The following is a 12,859-nucleotide window of genomic DNA, read 5'->3' on the forward strand; positions in this document are numbered from 1 at the left end:
CGTTTTCTGTATTTTTTTATTTTTTTCCCCCCAAAAATCATCTATAAATACACACATTCATCATCCATTTTCCACATCAAATCATCTCTCATTCATATTTTTCATACAACGTATCTACACATTCATGTCTCACTCAAAACTTCAAATGGATTTCACACCCATCTTATTGCGGAAGCGGAGCGCGAAGAACAAGAATACTACGAACAACATTGTGCCGCTTATGATGCATATGTCGCAGCGAAAACCCTCGCCCCTCCTCCTCAACCAACTAGATCAACTCGCCAGAGCCCACGAAAGGCTCGTTGCCGACTATTTTGCCGACCAGCCGTGGTTTCCGGCCGATTACTTCAGGCGCCGTTTTCGCATGTCAAAGCGCCTATTTATGCGTATTGTCAAGACATTGTCCGCCCGTGTTGAATTCTTCCAAATAGGTCTAGATGCAGCCGGTCGGGAAAGTATCACGCCGTTGCAGAAGTGTACGTGTGTCATCCGACAACTAGCTACTGGGCAAACGGCCAACCTCTTCGACGAGTATTTGCATATCGGTGAGTCCATTAGAATCCTTTGTCTTAAATTTTTTTGCGAGGGCTTCGTACAGCTTTCGGTGATGAATTCCTTCGGGCACCCACCACCGATGATTGCCAACGGTTGCTTCGTCTTCACGAATCAGTCCATGGCTTTCCCGGAATGCTTGGCAGCATTGACTGCATGCATTGGAGGTGGAAGAATTGCCCGACTGCTTGGAGGGGGCAACACTTAAGCGGCCACAAAGGCGGCAGCCCAACACTTATCCTTGAGGCGGTCGCCGACTACCGCCTATGGATTTGACATGCATATTTCGGCGTTGCTGGATCCAACAACGACTTGAACGTGCTATATTCTTCACCCATCTTCAATGATGTGTTGAATGGTGTAGCACCGACGATCGACTTCACCGTCAACGGAAATACATACCACATGAGTTACTATCTCGCCAATGGTATCTACCCAAGGTGGTCGACTTTCGTGAAGACGCTCAGCAACCAGCAAGACCCGAGATGGGTTCTTTTTGCGCAGCGTCAAGAGTCCGCGCGGAAAGACGTCGAAAGAGCCTTTGGGGTCCTTCAAACCCGATTCAACATTGTGACGGCCCCGGCTCGGTTGTGGTACTTGAACAATATCACCGACATCATGTACACGTGTATTATCTTACACAATATGATTATAGCCGACGAAGAACCGAGGCCGCTAGCTTCTACGACGAGGATGAAGCCGGAAGCTCAAGCGCGAGCTCTCCCCCACGCCGAGGTGTGCATACGACGGTGGGTGAGAGGATCCAACAAGGCACACAATGCGCGATACCCGAACCCACGTTGAGCTACAAGAAGACCTAATCAAACACATGTGGGCGAAATTCGACAACGCGTACTGGGTTTTTTTAATTTTACAAATTTAATTATGTAATTTTTAATTTTTAGTATTTTAATTATGTAATTTTTAATTTTTAGGATTTTGATTATGTAATTTTTATTTTTTAGGATTTTAATTATGTCTTTTTTATTTTATTTGTAATTTGTAATATTATTTCAGTTTTTTTAATGAATTTTAATGTATGTGAATGTTTTTATTTAAAATTAATTTTGTTCGTCCTTGTGGAAGAGCACAGCTGTGGCTGTTGCGCTCTTGCCTAAGAGCAGGCAGGAATAGTGGCGTCGGGCCCACAACCGTGCTCGTTGGCAAGAGCACGATTGTGGGTGCTCTTATACTCCCTCTGTCCGTCCTCGTTTTGTCATTTTAGTCCGTCCGCGAATAGGAGTCACAGTTCATTATTATTATAAATGGTAAGAGGCCTCACATTCCACTAACTCATTCCACTCACATATCATTTAAAAATATTATATACAAGTGGGACTCATATTCCACTAACATTCTTCGCCCCACTTTTTTTAATATTTCTTAAAATCCGTGCGGGATAGAAATGTGACTCCTATTCGTGGACGGGGGGAAGTACATAGCAATAAGCTTCGTTTCCTAGCTTCCCATATTCATCTCATTTTTCACACTTCAGAGTCCAGACCATATAATTCAATATTTAAATATAATGCTACTTAATATTCTAAGGTAGCAGCAAACAGTATGCCCAGAGCTGTCCATGACTTTGTTCGGAAAGGAGAGGAGAGGAAGAAAACAATGATTGAAGAGAAAACAGCTATTATCCTTTAATTCATAACCTTTTCATTTGCGATAACATAATTGATCTTAATTCTTTACCTTTTCATTTGCGATATAACATAATTGATCCATTCATTATTTTATTGTACAAAATGCAACTTTATCCCCATGTGTTTCTCGATTCCATATCCATTTGTACTTCAGTATAAAGGAGGTCCTACGAAGTGTGAGTCATATTCTCGCCTGTCAAAGTTTGGTCCAACATGAATTTAAAAATAATTCATTTTTCGCTTAAATTTTATCATATTTTTCTATTTCTATAACACTCCAAATATAAATGTACACCATTTATTATAAGTATACACTCCAAATATAAATGCATACTCCAATTCCCTTTCTTCTCATCATTCTCCCCATTTTTTGTGCCAGACTACAACTCTTACAACCCCACGTTCTCAGATCAGGCCTCTCCTGGCCAAAAACTTTAAATTACACTATTCACAACTACAAACTATTTTAGTCTTAAAATTGAAAAGTTGAACTATTATAACAGGAAAAATCCATTGTTCATTCGGAAAATTAAAATTTAAAAACTCTAGAAATTAAATATTACAAGTCCTAAAAATTCAAAAAATACAATTCCTAAAAATAGAAAAAAAATACTTGTTCTTCCTAATAATTGAGGTGGTGTAGTTGAAATGAAAATGTTGTAGAATATAATAGAATTGTGGTGAAAGAACAAGATTTGGTTAGATATTTATAGAGTTAAAGAAAAAATTGAAAAATAGTTAAGGCCCGCCTCGTGCGCCCGCAACCTGCTGCCCGCACCAAGATGAACTGCATCTAGACGCGGTCCAAGCCCCTCGCGGCCCAGACCCGCCCACCCCACCTCCAACCCTGCGAGTTCCCAGCGGACCCTAGGAATGAGTTTGTTACCTTTGTAATTTGGCTAAGAAATAAGTTATTTTATCAACTTTATCAGGTACAGCCAAATCTGAAATATTCGGTGGTTTAGCACTTAATCCGAAATGTACATATCAAACTAATTGAAAAGAGAATTACAGTACATATCAAAAACTGAATTCAAATATAACAATTTTTTTCTTCTTAATATTTTTTCTCTTAGATATCCCACTCCACTTCTCCATTAAAGTTTCTTAAAGATTATTTTCTTCCGTAGACATTAGATTTTTTTTTCTTTTCGTAGACATTAGATTCCTCTTTTTAACAGAGATATCAAATATCACAATTCCCTCATTTGCAAGTAAAACTTTCTTTCATTTCCTGCAAAATAATTTAGTAACCTTTTCCTCAGTTGAGATAGATGATATTTTCTCATCTCCATATGAGTATGACTGTCATGTTCCCAGTCAAATTTATGAGTTATATGAAAAAATAAAATTTTATCTTGGGAAAATGAAGTTTGCATCTTTTAAATTTCTAAATCAAGAAAATAATACTCACTTCTCACAAGAATATGCACTTTTGGTTGAACACATAATTTAATGAGCAATTAGTATTGTGAAAGAAAAGTAGAAAGAAAAAGTAATTAAATTATTTGTTAATGGAGAATGGGTCTCCCTTCATTAGAGATAAAAGAATTTCCAAATTTAGAAAGTGCATATTTTTGTGGGACGGACTAAAAATGAAATGATGCATATTCTTGTGAGACGTAGAGAGTATTATGGAGTAGATCACATGTCAATTTCATAGATATCAGCTTGATTAGCCCTTTGGACTAATTCAAAATCTGAACCTTTAAGTTTAAGATTGAATATTTATTACCAAATTAAAATACTCTACCCGTCCCTGAAAATTTGCGACATATTTTAATATCTGTCCGTCTGACAAAATTTGTCATATTTCACTATTTCACCATTTGTTGCAGTGGATCTCACATTCCACTGACTCATTCTCACTCATATTAATAAAAGTAATATTTAAAAGTAGGACTCGCATTTTCCTAATTTTTTCAACATACTTTCCATTATAATTTCTTAAACTTGTGCTCAGTCAAAATATGATGCTCCCTCCGTTCCATAGAAATATGTTATATTTCTTTTTTGCTTGTCCCATAGAAATAGCATATATCCATTTATGACAATCTTTTTTCTCATTCTCTTTTAATTTATCATTTATGGGTCTCATCATCTTTTACCAATTACACATTAAAACTCGTGTCAATCATAAATGACCAATTCGTAAAATTTAAGGAACGAGGGACTACATCCCCATTAACTCTCACCCGATTAATATTCAATCTAAATATAGTTGGCCATGAAAGTCACTATCATGTACTCATAAACATAATAACTGATCTATAATATCAGTTAATGTCTTGCTCATTATATTTTTACATTGTTGCGAAGATACTTAATTCTAAGAATTCATACGGAAATTTCCATCAAGCAAACCAGAAGGGACCTTGTAAAATTATTAGTAGTATAATATAAATATAGTTACAAGAGAAGAATGTTCGTCAATTCTGTCCAAGTACAGAGAGAGGAGAGGAGAGGAGAGGAGAGAGAGAGGTACGCACGTCCATGGCGCATAAGATCTTATTTGAGATTAAGTTAGAACCCCAAATAATTCCAACACCACATTTCCTAGAAAGTTTCTAAATTTAGATCAAACCCTTTTCATCCCTTGATAAATTTCTGTTTGTGACTCACGTACCCTCGATCACGACCGCTCATTACAAAAATTCACATTTTTTGCAATTTGGTCAAATTCAATGGCTTTCTTCCGAAGAAATTCCCCCCTTTCCAAAATCCTTTCTTGATCGCATATGTTGGGTTTTCTTTGGCTTTTGATCAGCATTTCTTGGTAGGGTGGTGATGGATGATTCTGGTGGGAGGCGATCTTTTGGGGTCTCTTTGATTTTGCTGCTGCTGATTGAGGTTGTGTGTGTGGTGAAGGGGAATAATGTGGTGTTTCAAGTCCACCACAAGTATGGTGGGGCCTCAAAGGGAAAGGCACCAATTGGAGTGCTCAAGGCTCATGATTCGAAGCGCCATGGCAGAGTTCTTGCAGGTGTAGATTTCCAATTGGGTGGTGATGGATCTCCCACAAACACGGCGTACGTTTGATGCACACGGTGTTTTTCATCTATCTATGCATTTCTATGTTGCTTCTTCTCATCCTTTTTGTTTTTCATTTGCATTTGTTGATTGCTTTATTGTGCATTCGGTTTGTTTTCTTGGGAGAATATATTTAGAAACATAGGAAGGTGGAACATAGGGGTGCGTTAGGTAAAACCACTCTTATAGTGACAACGTAACACCAACGTAGCATGCAATATTATAAACGTTACAATGCAATATTATTAACGCTACAATGCAATATTGACGTATTGCAGTATAAATTGTTTAGTTTTGCATTATGGACATTTTGCATTGTAGCGTTCATAACATTGCAGTATAGATTGTTTAGTTTTACATTATAGACATTTTGTATTGTAGCATTCATAATATTGCATTATAGCGTTTGCAGTGTTGCGTTTATAATATTGCATTGTAGCGTTTATAATATTGCATGATACGTCGGTGGTACTTTTTCATTTTAAGAAGAGTTGTCATATTAATACATCCCGCTGACTATATCTAGTTTTAACTGGCTAGCCTACACATGGAGAGAGAGAGAGAGGGAGCTTGTGTGTTTGATATATGAATATAATTGGTTAATGAATATATGGTTGATGCAGGCTCTACTACACCAAAATTACAATAGGTACTCCTCCAGTTGACTATCATGTCCAGGTTGATACAGGAAGTGATATTCTGTGGGTGAATTGCCATAAGTGTGATAAGTGTCCCACAAAAAGTGATCTTGGAGTATGTTTCTTCCTTCCATTTCTCTTCTTCTTTAATTATTTAGGTTTTCAGTTCACAACAGGGTAATTTGTATATTTATGATCGTTGATATACTCTCATAATCGAGCACATTGAGTCTAAAATGAGTGCTACTGAAACTTATCTTCTTTTAATTAACCAGATATCATTGGTGCAATATAACCTGAAGGCCTCCTCCACTGGACAAGTCGTCACTTGTGATCAGGAGTTCTGTGGTACAGTATTCAGTACTCCGAATCCAAATTGCAAGGTTGGAATGAACTGCGAATACGCTGTTACTTATGGAGATGGCAGCAAGACTGAGGGTTACTTTGTGAGAGATATCTTCAGATTTGATCGAGTAACTGGAAACCGTCAGACCTCACCAATGGATGGATCTGTAGCATTTGGGTGAATATAACTGGAAACCGTCTTTCCGTTTGCTTAGTTCCTACTATAATATGATTTTGTGCCTTTCCTGTACCTACTGTGCTTCTTGTTTTTTTTAATCTAAAATAGGTGTTCAGCTAAACAATCTGGGGAGTTAGGTTCGTCTTCACAGGCTGTTGATGGGATTGTCGGTTTTGGACAAGCAAACACATCCATTCTTTCACAGCTTTCTTTGGCCGGAAAGGCGAAGAAGATCTTTTCACATTGCTTGGACAGTAAGAAGGGAGGCGGCATATTTGCTCTGGGAGAGATTGTGCAGCCAAAAGTAGTCACAGCGCCAATCGTTCCAAATCAGTGAGTGGCTCTGTTACTTATTTTTATATGTACTTCATTGTAGTGGTAGTTTTAGCTAGTAAGTAAAACAATTTCCATTATTCTTGAATTTGCTGGACGTCTTCTAATTCAATTTCTAATCTTATCTTAGGGCTCATTATAATCTTATTCTGAAGGGAGTTCAGGTGAGTGATAAAAACATAGACCTTCCAACAGGTGTATTCGGCATAGGCCCGCCTCGGAGGGCCATAATCGACAGTGGCACGACCCTTGCCTATCTTCCAGCAGACATGTATGAGAAGGTTATGAGTAAGGTGCACAATACATTCTTTGTTCGTTTACTTTTTTTCGTATCGTCTCTTTCTTAACCACGCATGCCTAAATATCTTTCGAGCTGTAGATAATGGAGTTGCAACCAAAGATGCAAATGCATATGGTTGAGGATGAGTTCAAATGCTTTTGGTATACTGCCAAGTAAGCATACAACAAATATGTGTAACTAATACTTTATGTGAGATCAAAGTAATTGATTCTCTCACACGTATGTCTGCAGCATTGATGCCGCATTCCCAGTTGTAACATTTCAATTTGAGAACTCACTTTCATTGCAAGTTTATCCTCACAATTATCTGTTTGAAGTTCGTGTAAGTAAACTGTGCCATACGATTCAGTGTTAATTAGTGCGTTATACTCATGCAACATAACTTCAAATCGCAGGATACAGAATATTGCATCGGTTGGCAGGTGAGTGGAATGCAGTCAAAGGATGGGCAAGAATTGACTCTGTTAGGAGGTATATATGCACTTCACTTTACTAGTAGAATCTAACAAGTAAACTCTAGAATTTAGGAACTGAATCGAACCTATGCAGATATTGCCTTATCCGACAAGCTTGTCGTGTACGATCTTGATAATCAGACGATTGGATGGGCACAATATAACTGTGAGTAAAACATCACTTTTGCTTTTTGTTCCCTGTGTGCACCATTATTTGAAGTTATGAAGTTAGTAAAAAGCTGAAATGAAAATGGTGAGCAAATTATGGAAACGAACGATTGCTTGGAAATTCGAACTTGCCCTGCTAGATAAGATACCAACATTGTTGTAAGCTTCTCGTTTCCCCCTGATTTAGGATAATGCAATCTACTAAAAAAATCTTTCAGCCCGTGTATCATACATACATGACCTTAAAAGAGCCTAAGTCAAGCTCGACTTGTTTATCAGTACAAGACTAACCCTTTGTTACCAATCTCAGGTTCATCGAGCATCAAAGTGAAGGACGAAGGGAGTGACAATGCGTATGATGTTGTTGCCCATGACATATCTTTGGATCCCTCCCCGTTGAAGGCTAATGTTATATCGGTTCTTATGTTTGTAGCCGCTGTTCTCAGTCTGTTTGTATGAGCTCCTACGAAAGGAGGCAGCAACAAGAAATACTGCTGGTTGTCGTATCGTGTCATGAGCAGGGAAGAAGCTTTGCACTGGATATCCAATCGTCAAGGTGAAAAATTGGAGATTTTCAACACCCTAGTCTGCTTCACCTTAGAGATTGCTGCTCCTTGTATATTTGTTTCAATCTTATGTATATTTTCTTTAAATTTTATGTTATAGAAATTACATGAACATTGTAAAGTGAAACAAGAATAACAGGCTTTCATTTCTTTATTCTTTAGAGAAGAAGTGTTTCCATCATTCACCTTTATTTACTATAGAATGGAGAAAAATGAATCTTGAACAAGAAGCTGAAATAAATAATCAATTATTGAATCAGCATGAATCTATCTTACCAACTCCTAACCAAACGAATTGAAGAACTGGTTGCTACCATTCTCATCTGGTGGTATAGCAGTCACTCCTCTTGGCGGGCTCTCCGCATTCCTCTCCGGCCCTTTCGGTGTCTTGTACCTATAACAGCACGCTACCAACATAAACATGACTAAGTTCACAGTACTCAAACCGGCCAGAACCCAGTAATACCGGTCCAAACGGCTCTTGTTCAATGTGTGCTGAAACCAGCTTTTGTTCCCCCCGGCCTCACTTAATTTTCCCACGACATAAACTGAAAGCACGCTGCTCATGAATCCGAGACCAGAAACTCCCCTTGCAAAACAACTGAGGTACTTGCTCATGCATTCAGGAGACTGATCTTTGTAGAATTCAGTGACACTCATTTCAAAGAATGTGTCAAGGCCTGCAAGAAGAATGAACTGGAAAAGCAGCAAAAACACACTCATGGGAACATTTTTATCTGGAAACTCTAGCAAGCCATGTTTCTCAATCACTTTAAGCCTACGTAGCTCCATTTTGGCCGCAGTTATGCAACAAAGAATGGAGAATATCATCGCGACTGCAATTCCCATGGGAGGTCCGTGTTTTCCATATTTCTTTAAAAGCCTTTTAGCCCATGAGGTGAAAAGAAATTTCTTTGCCCACTGTGATAGCAGTAGAAGTACCTGAAGAGGAACCTTCCAGTTTCCTATTCTTCTGTTCATGCGATTTGCTTGTTCTATGAAATAAGTGTTTCCAAACGAGGACACAATTCCACAGACGATGAAGGTGGTCCACATTGGGAACATACGCACAACAATTTTGGCATCTTCAACTTCTGATATGGAGCAGAGTCTCCATCCCTTGTCTGGACTTTCATTTGGCAGTATAATGGCAGCCTTCTCCAAACACCTAAAAATGAGAAGCTATAACAAAATTAGTTCATTGTAACCTATTAACTTACATGAAGATACACAAATAAAACACCTGAGAATTCGAGTTTTGCGGAAGCCATCATTTTCCAGGCCATTTTCTCTATAAAGATACAGATCACGATCATCATCATGTGGGAAAGGCTGAGATATCTTGCAAGCAGCAGCGAAAAACACTCTGCACACACTAGTTATCGGACTCCCTTGTGGTGTAACCTCTCTATATGCCCACGAACCTCTCAAGAAAACGCCACTCAGAAACAGAAGGGTTGCAGCAGCAGTGAAGATTGCTGGAATACCAAAGCGGAGGGACCATGGTTTGACGAATGGAAGTGCAACTGCTCCAACAATAGGTACAAGGACCACAACTATGAAAACCGGTAGTCTGAAGAATTCTCTTGCGGCTTCGTTGCTGTCGTGCTCTTTATCCACTTGTTGCTCATCAAGAAAGGGTTTGACAGATACGAAATTGCCAGCTACTCCAACAGCTATGAGAGACATTCCAATGTAGAACAGGACCTTTTGCGGGCGATGAATACATTTTGGGCTGTAGTCTTTGCACGTACCAGTAGCATCAGCAAGAACCGGAGGCGTAGACATAGTGACTAATCCAATTCCCTGTGACATAAAGAAAAGTGTTTTATAGCTACACTAATATCAACATTGATCCAAATCACCATAAAAAGCATAAATGAAGTTAGTAACATTATAAAAGCATACATATACCGACATGAAATTTCTGTGATTCTTGGATTCTAAAACTCACCAAACTATAGGAAATGCTAGAAATCAGGAGCATCTTTCGATTTCCGAGAAGAGTGTCGACGAGGAAAAGAAAGAAAACGGGTAATATCATTGAAATTCCACCCCATATGTTCAAAATTCCAGCAGCATTTACAAAGCTTATATTCCAAACTTTTGTTAAATAGTTTTGCATGACGAAGAGTGCATATGAGACCAATATGTCAGCCCACAGCAGAGCTGGAAATAACATGAAGAACACTTTAGGCAAAATCAACAAAAAAAACACTTCCATCTCCAAAATGAGACTAAACATAATCATAAAGAGACAGAAGATAAATAAAACCCAATTCTTTTACCAGAAATTCTAACATAGCTTCCCATTATTCCGAAGCACCAGTGACTACTGCAGTAGGAAAAACAAAATTAGTGTAGCTAACAATAAAAAGAAGTAACCCCTTTTTAGTTTGAGGCAAATATACCTGAGGGAGAATGCCTGAGAAGTTATGTTCTTGGCGTTGTTGAGAACACTGGTACCTTTAATGGAGGCATTGATGAAGCAGCTGAGTTGACCAAGACTTCTGGCAAAGACGAGTAGTAAACGAGTGTACAGAAAAACAGGAGAAGGAAAAGGATACGAAATGATTGAAACCGGTATTTTACATTTTGTTTATCTAAAAGAATATAGCTTGCTTTAGAGATGAGCATTCACTAATTTGGTTTATTAGTAGTAGTATATTTTTAAAAGAGTGAATTATGTAAATGGTCCATGAACTATGTTTTTTCATGTTAATGGTCCCTGAACTTTAAAAATATCGTAGATAGTCCCTAAATTAAGGGATAATCACATTTTTTATACTTTTCACTTTTTAGTCTAATTTTATACAAAAAATAACCCAAAAGCTTGGAGGGTATTTTTGTCCATAAAAAATTGGTCAATGTCACACTTTTACTTTCCAAAATATGTATACATTCCAATTCCAATTACCATTTCTCTCTCTTCCCTCTATCTCTCTTTAAAGTATACCCAATTTCTTTTCTTCATCAAAATACCCAATTTATTTTCTTCTTCTTCTTCCCTCTTCGTGTTTTTTTCCTAATGTCTACTGTGTCAGTAAATAACTCAGGTGAAGGGGGAAATGGTTGTAGATGGCTTCGATTTCAATACGATACTTGTTGGTGTCGCCAAAGAACGATTCCGAAAATCATTGTCGATGCAAGAAAGGAATCAAACAGAATGCTATACTTTGTTTGTGAGAAGAAAGGCAAGGTTGGAGGCTGCAATTACTTTCGGTGGTGTTATCCGAAGTCCGTGGACGGTGATTGGGTTGGGCGGAATCGACGTGAAGGTGGGGATAGGAAGGAAGAAGTTCAATCTAGGCAGATTCGACGTGAAGGTGGGGATGGGGAAGAAGAAGTTCAATCTAGGCAGATTCAACGTGAAGGTATGATGGGAAATGGAAAGATGTTTTTTTTTATCTTGGTTGTTGGGTGTTCTTTTTTTTGTTGCAATTTCAGCTTTGTTTGTTAGTTTGATGAAATAGGTTGTACTCTTTGATTTGGTGGAATAAAATGTGTTGTATGAATTATGGATATGTTTGCCGTGTTCATCGAAGAAGGAATGTGAAACAAACAGTTGTTAACCCATACAAACTTCAAAATGTGAACATTGGAAATCTAGAAAAGCTTCATACCTAATAAAAAATATGGGCTACTCAAAAGGGATCTTGTTCATCCTTTTCCAACCACTGTTCCCATTCCATTGCCCATTCGATTGGCTGTTGATTCTTACACTTCGCTTTCATAGTTGAGCTTGAAACATGTGTGATATTGTCGGTAGTTTCTAAAAGCCGAGCAGAGAAACTAATCTTAGTATTTCGTGTTTTTTCCTTCTGATTTTGGGGACGCTTTAGTCTTGCGAAGATACTTTTCAACTTTTCCTCAGACAATTTTCCACCACCATAAGCTTTTGGATTACAATTTTCCTCCATTGTATATAAGTTTGGTAGTTTAAGATATGCAAGCCGATGGAGATGAATGTGTATTTATTTTAGTTGAATTTAAAGCCATAATGATTTTGGTGTTAGTTGGAATGTGTATTCATTTCCAGTACAACATAATATCGTATTTAGTACTAAATCAAAAAATAATATCATATTATTACTAATGCATATCACAATATCGCATCATATTCATTGCTAATATCGTTTTCAGTGCTCAAAGTGTTTCAAAGATTCTAAATCAGTTCTGAACCAAACAATTCAGATTGATACTCGATTGAGGTTTAAGGCTAACTAATATCATTTTCAGTACCTAAACATAAGCAAACTCTATAAGTGGTAGCATTGGCTCCCAGTTTCCTCCACGGTCAAGGACTACGGCTCTCAACATATCCTCCAATGTCTGGATTGTCCTTTCGGACTGTCCGTCCGTCTGTGGATGGAATGCGGTACTGAAATTCAACCGGGTGCCTAGCTCTCGCTACAGGCTTATCCAAAATCTAGAAGTGAATTTTGAATCCCGATCTGAAGTGTTCGTTACTGGTATGCCATGTAAGCGTATGATCTTCTGCACATGGATCTGAGCCAACTTGTTCGATCCATTCGTGATACGGATTGGTATAAAGTGAGCACTTTTGGTGAGGCGATCTATAATCACCCAGATGGCAGTATTTCCTCGTTGGGACTTTGGCAGTCCCGTCACAAAGTCTATTGC

At 38.2% G+C, this 12,859-nt stretch overlaps 2 protein-coding genes across 4 annotated transcripts; one reads left to right on the forward strand and one right to left on the reverse strand.

Annotated features, from left to right (window-relative positions):
• Positions 1 to 4,529: 4,529 nt before the first annotated feature.
• LOC121795573 (aspartic proteinase 36-like) lies at positions 4,530 to 8,369 on the forward strand. The gene is made up of 11 exons (XM_042194106.1): positions 4,530 to 4,682; positions 4,982 to 5,230; positions 5,855 to 5,984; positions 6,145 to 6,392; positions 6,501 to 6,725; positions 6,856 to 7,018; positions 7,105 to 7,178; positions 7,258 to 7,348; positions 7,422 to 7,497; positions 7,576 to 7,647; positions 7,960 to 8,369. Exons 1-11 carry the CDS (start codon positions 4,624 to 4,626, stop codon positions 8,106 to 8,108), a joined length of 1,536 nt encoding a protein of 511 aa, XP_042050040.1. The 5' UTR covers positions 4,530 to 4,623; the 3' UTR covers positions 8,109 to 8,369.
• On the reverse strand, positions 8,338 to 10,787 carry LOC121795571 (protein NRT1/ PTR FAMILY 5.5-like). 3 transcript variants are annotated; one of them, XM_042194105.1, is made up of 5 exons: positions 10,627 to 10,787; positions 10,504 to 10,550; positions 10,170 to 10,384; positions 9,459 to 10,021; positions 8,338 to 9,383 (listed from the first exon to the last, which is right to left on the reverse strand). In XM_042194105.1, the coding sequence occupies exons 2-5, from the start codon at positions 10,526 to 10,528 to the stop codon at positions 8,498 to 8,500; spliced, it is 1,689 nt and encodes a 562-aa protein (XP_042050039.1). In that variant the 5' UTR covers positions 10,529 to 10,550; positions 10,627 to 10,787; the 3' UTR covers positions 8,338 to 8,497. The 3 variants fall into 3 exon arrangements, with proteins under 3 accessions (XP_042050039.1, XP_042050038.1, XP_042050037.1); XM_042194104.1 differs by having other exon boundaries at positions 10,170 to 10,550; XM_042194103.1 differs by lacking the exon at positions 10,627 to 10,787 and having other exon boundaries at positions 10,170 to 10,620.
• Positions 10,788 to 12,859: the final 2,072 nt, after the last annotated feature.

This window comes from Salvia splendens, chromosome 3 (genome assembly GCF_004379255.2).
Source record: "Salvia splendens isolate huo1 chromosome 3, SspV2, whole genome shotgun sequence".
NCBI lineage: Eukaryota > Viridiplantae > Streptophyta > Magnoliopsida > Lamiales > Lamiaceae > Salvia > Salvia splendens.

Excerpts from the sequence above, each read along its gene's own strand:
- LOC121795573 (XM_042194106.1), top strand. The coding sequence starts at position 4,624 with ATGTTCGTCAATTCTGTCCAAGTACAGAGAGAGGAGAGGAGAGGAGAG. Across the intron at positions 5,231-5,854 it reads GGATCTCCCACAAACACGGC|GCTCTACTACACCAAAATTA; the intron begins GTACGTTTGATG and ends TGGTTGATGCAG. Across the intron at positions 7,498-7,575 it reads AGAATTGACTCTGTTAGGAG|ATATTGCCTTATCCGACAAG; the intron begins GTATATATGCAC and ends GAACCTATGCAG.
- LOC121795571 (XM_042194104.1), bottom strand. The coding sequence starts at position 10,466 with ATGATTATGTTTAGTCTCATTTTGGAGATGGAAGTGTTTTTTTTGTTG. Across the intron at positions 10,022-10,169 it reads CTAGCATTTCCTATAGTTTG|GGAATTGGATTAGTCACTAT; the intron begins GTGAGTTTTAGA and ends TTTATGTCACAG. Across the intron at positions 9,384-9,458 it reads CGCAAAACTCGAATTCTCAG|GTGTTTGGAGAAGGCTGCCA; the intron begins GTGTTTTATTTG and ends TCTCATTTTTAG.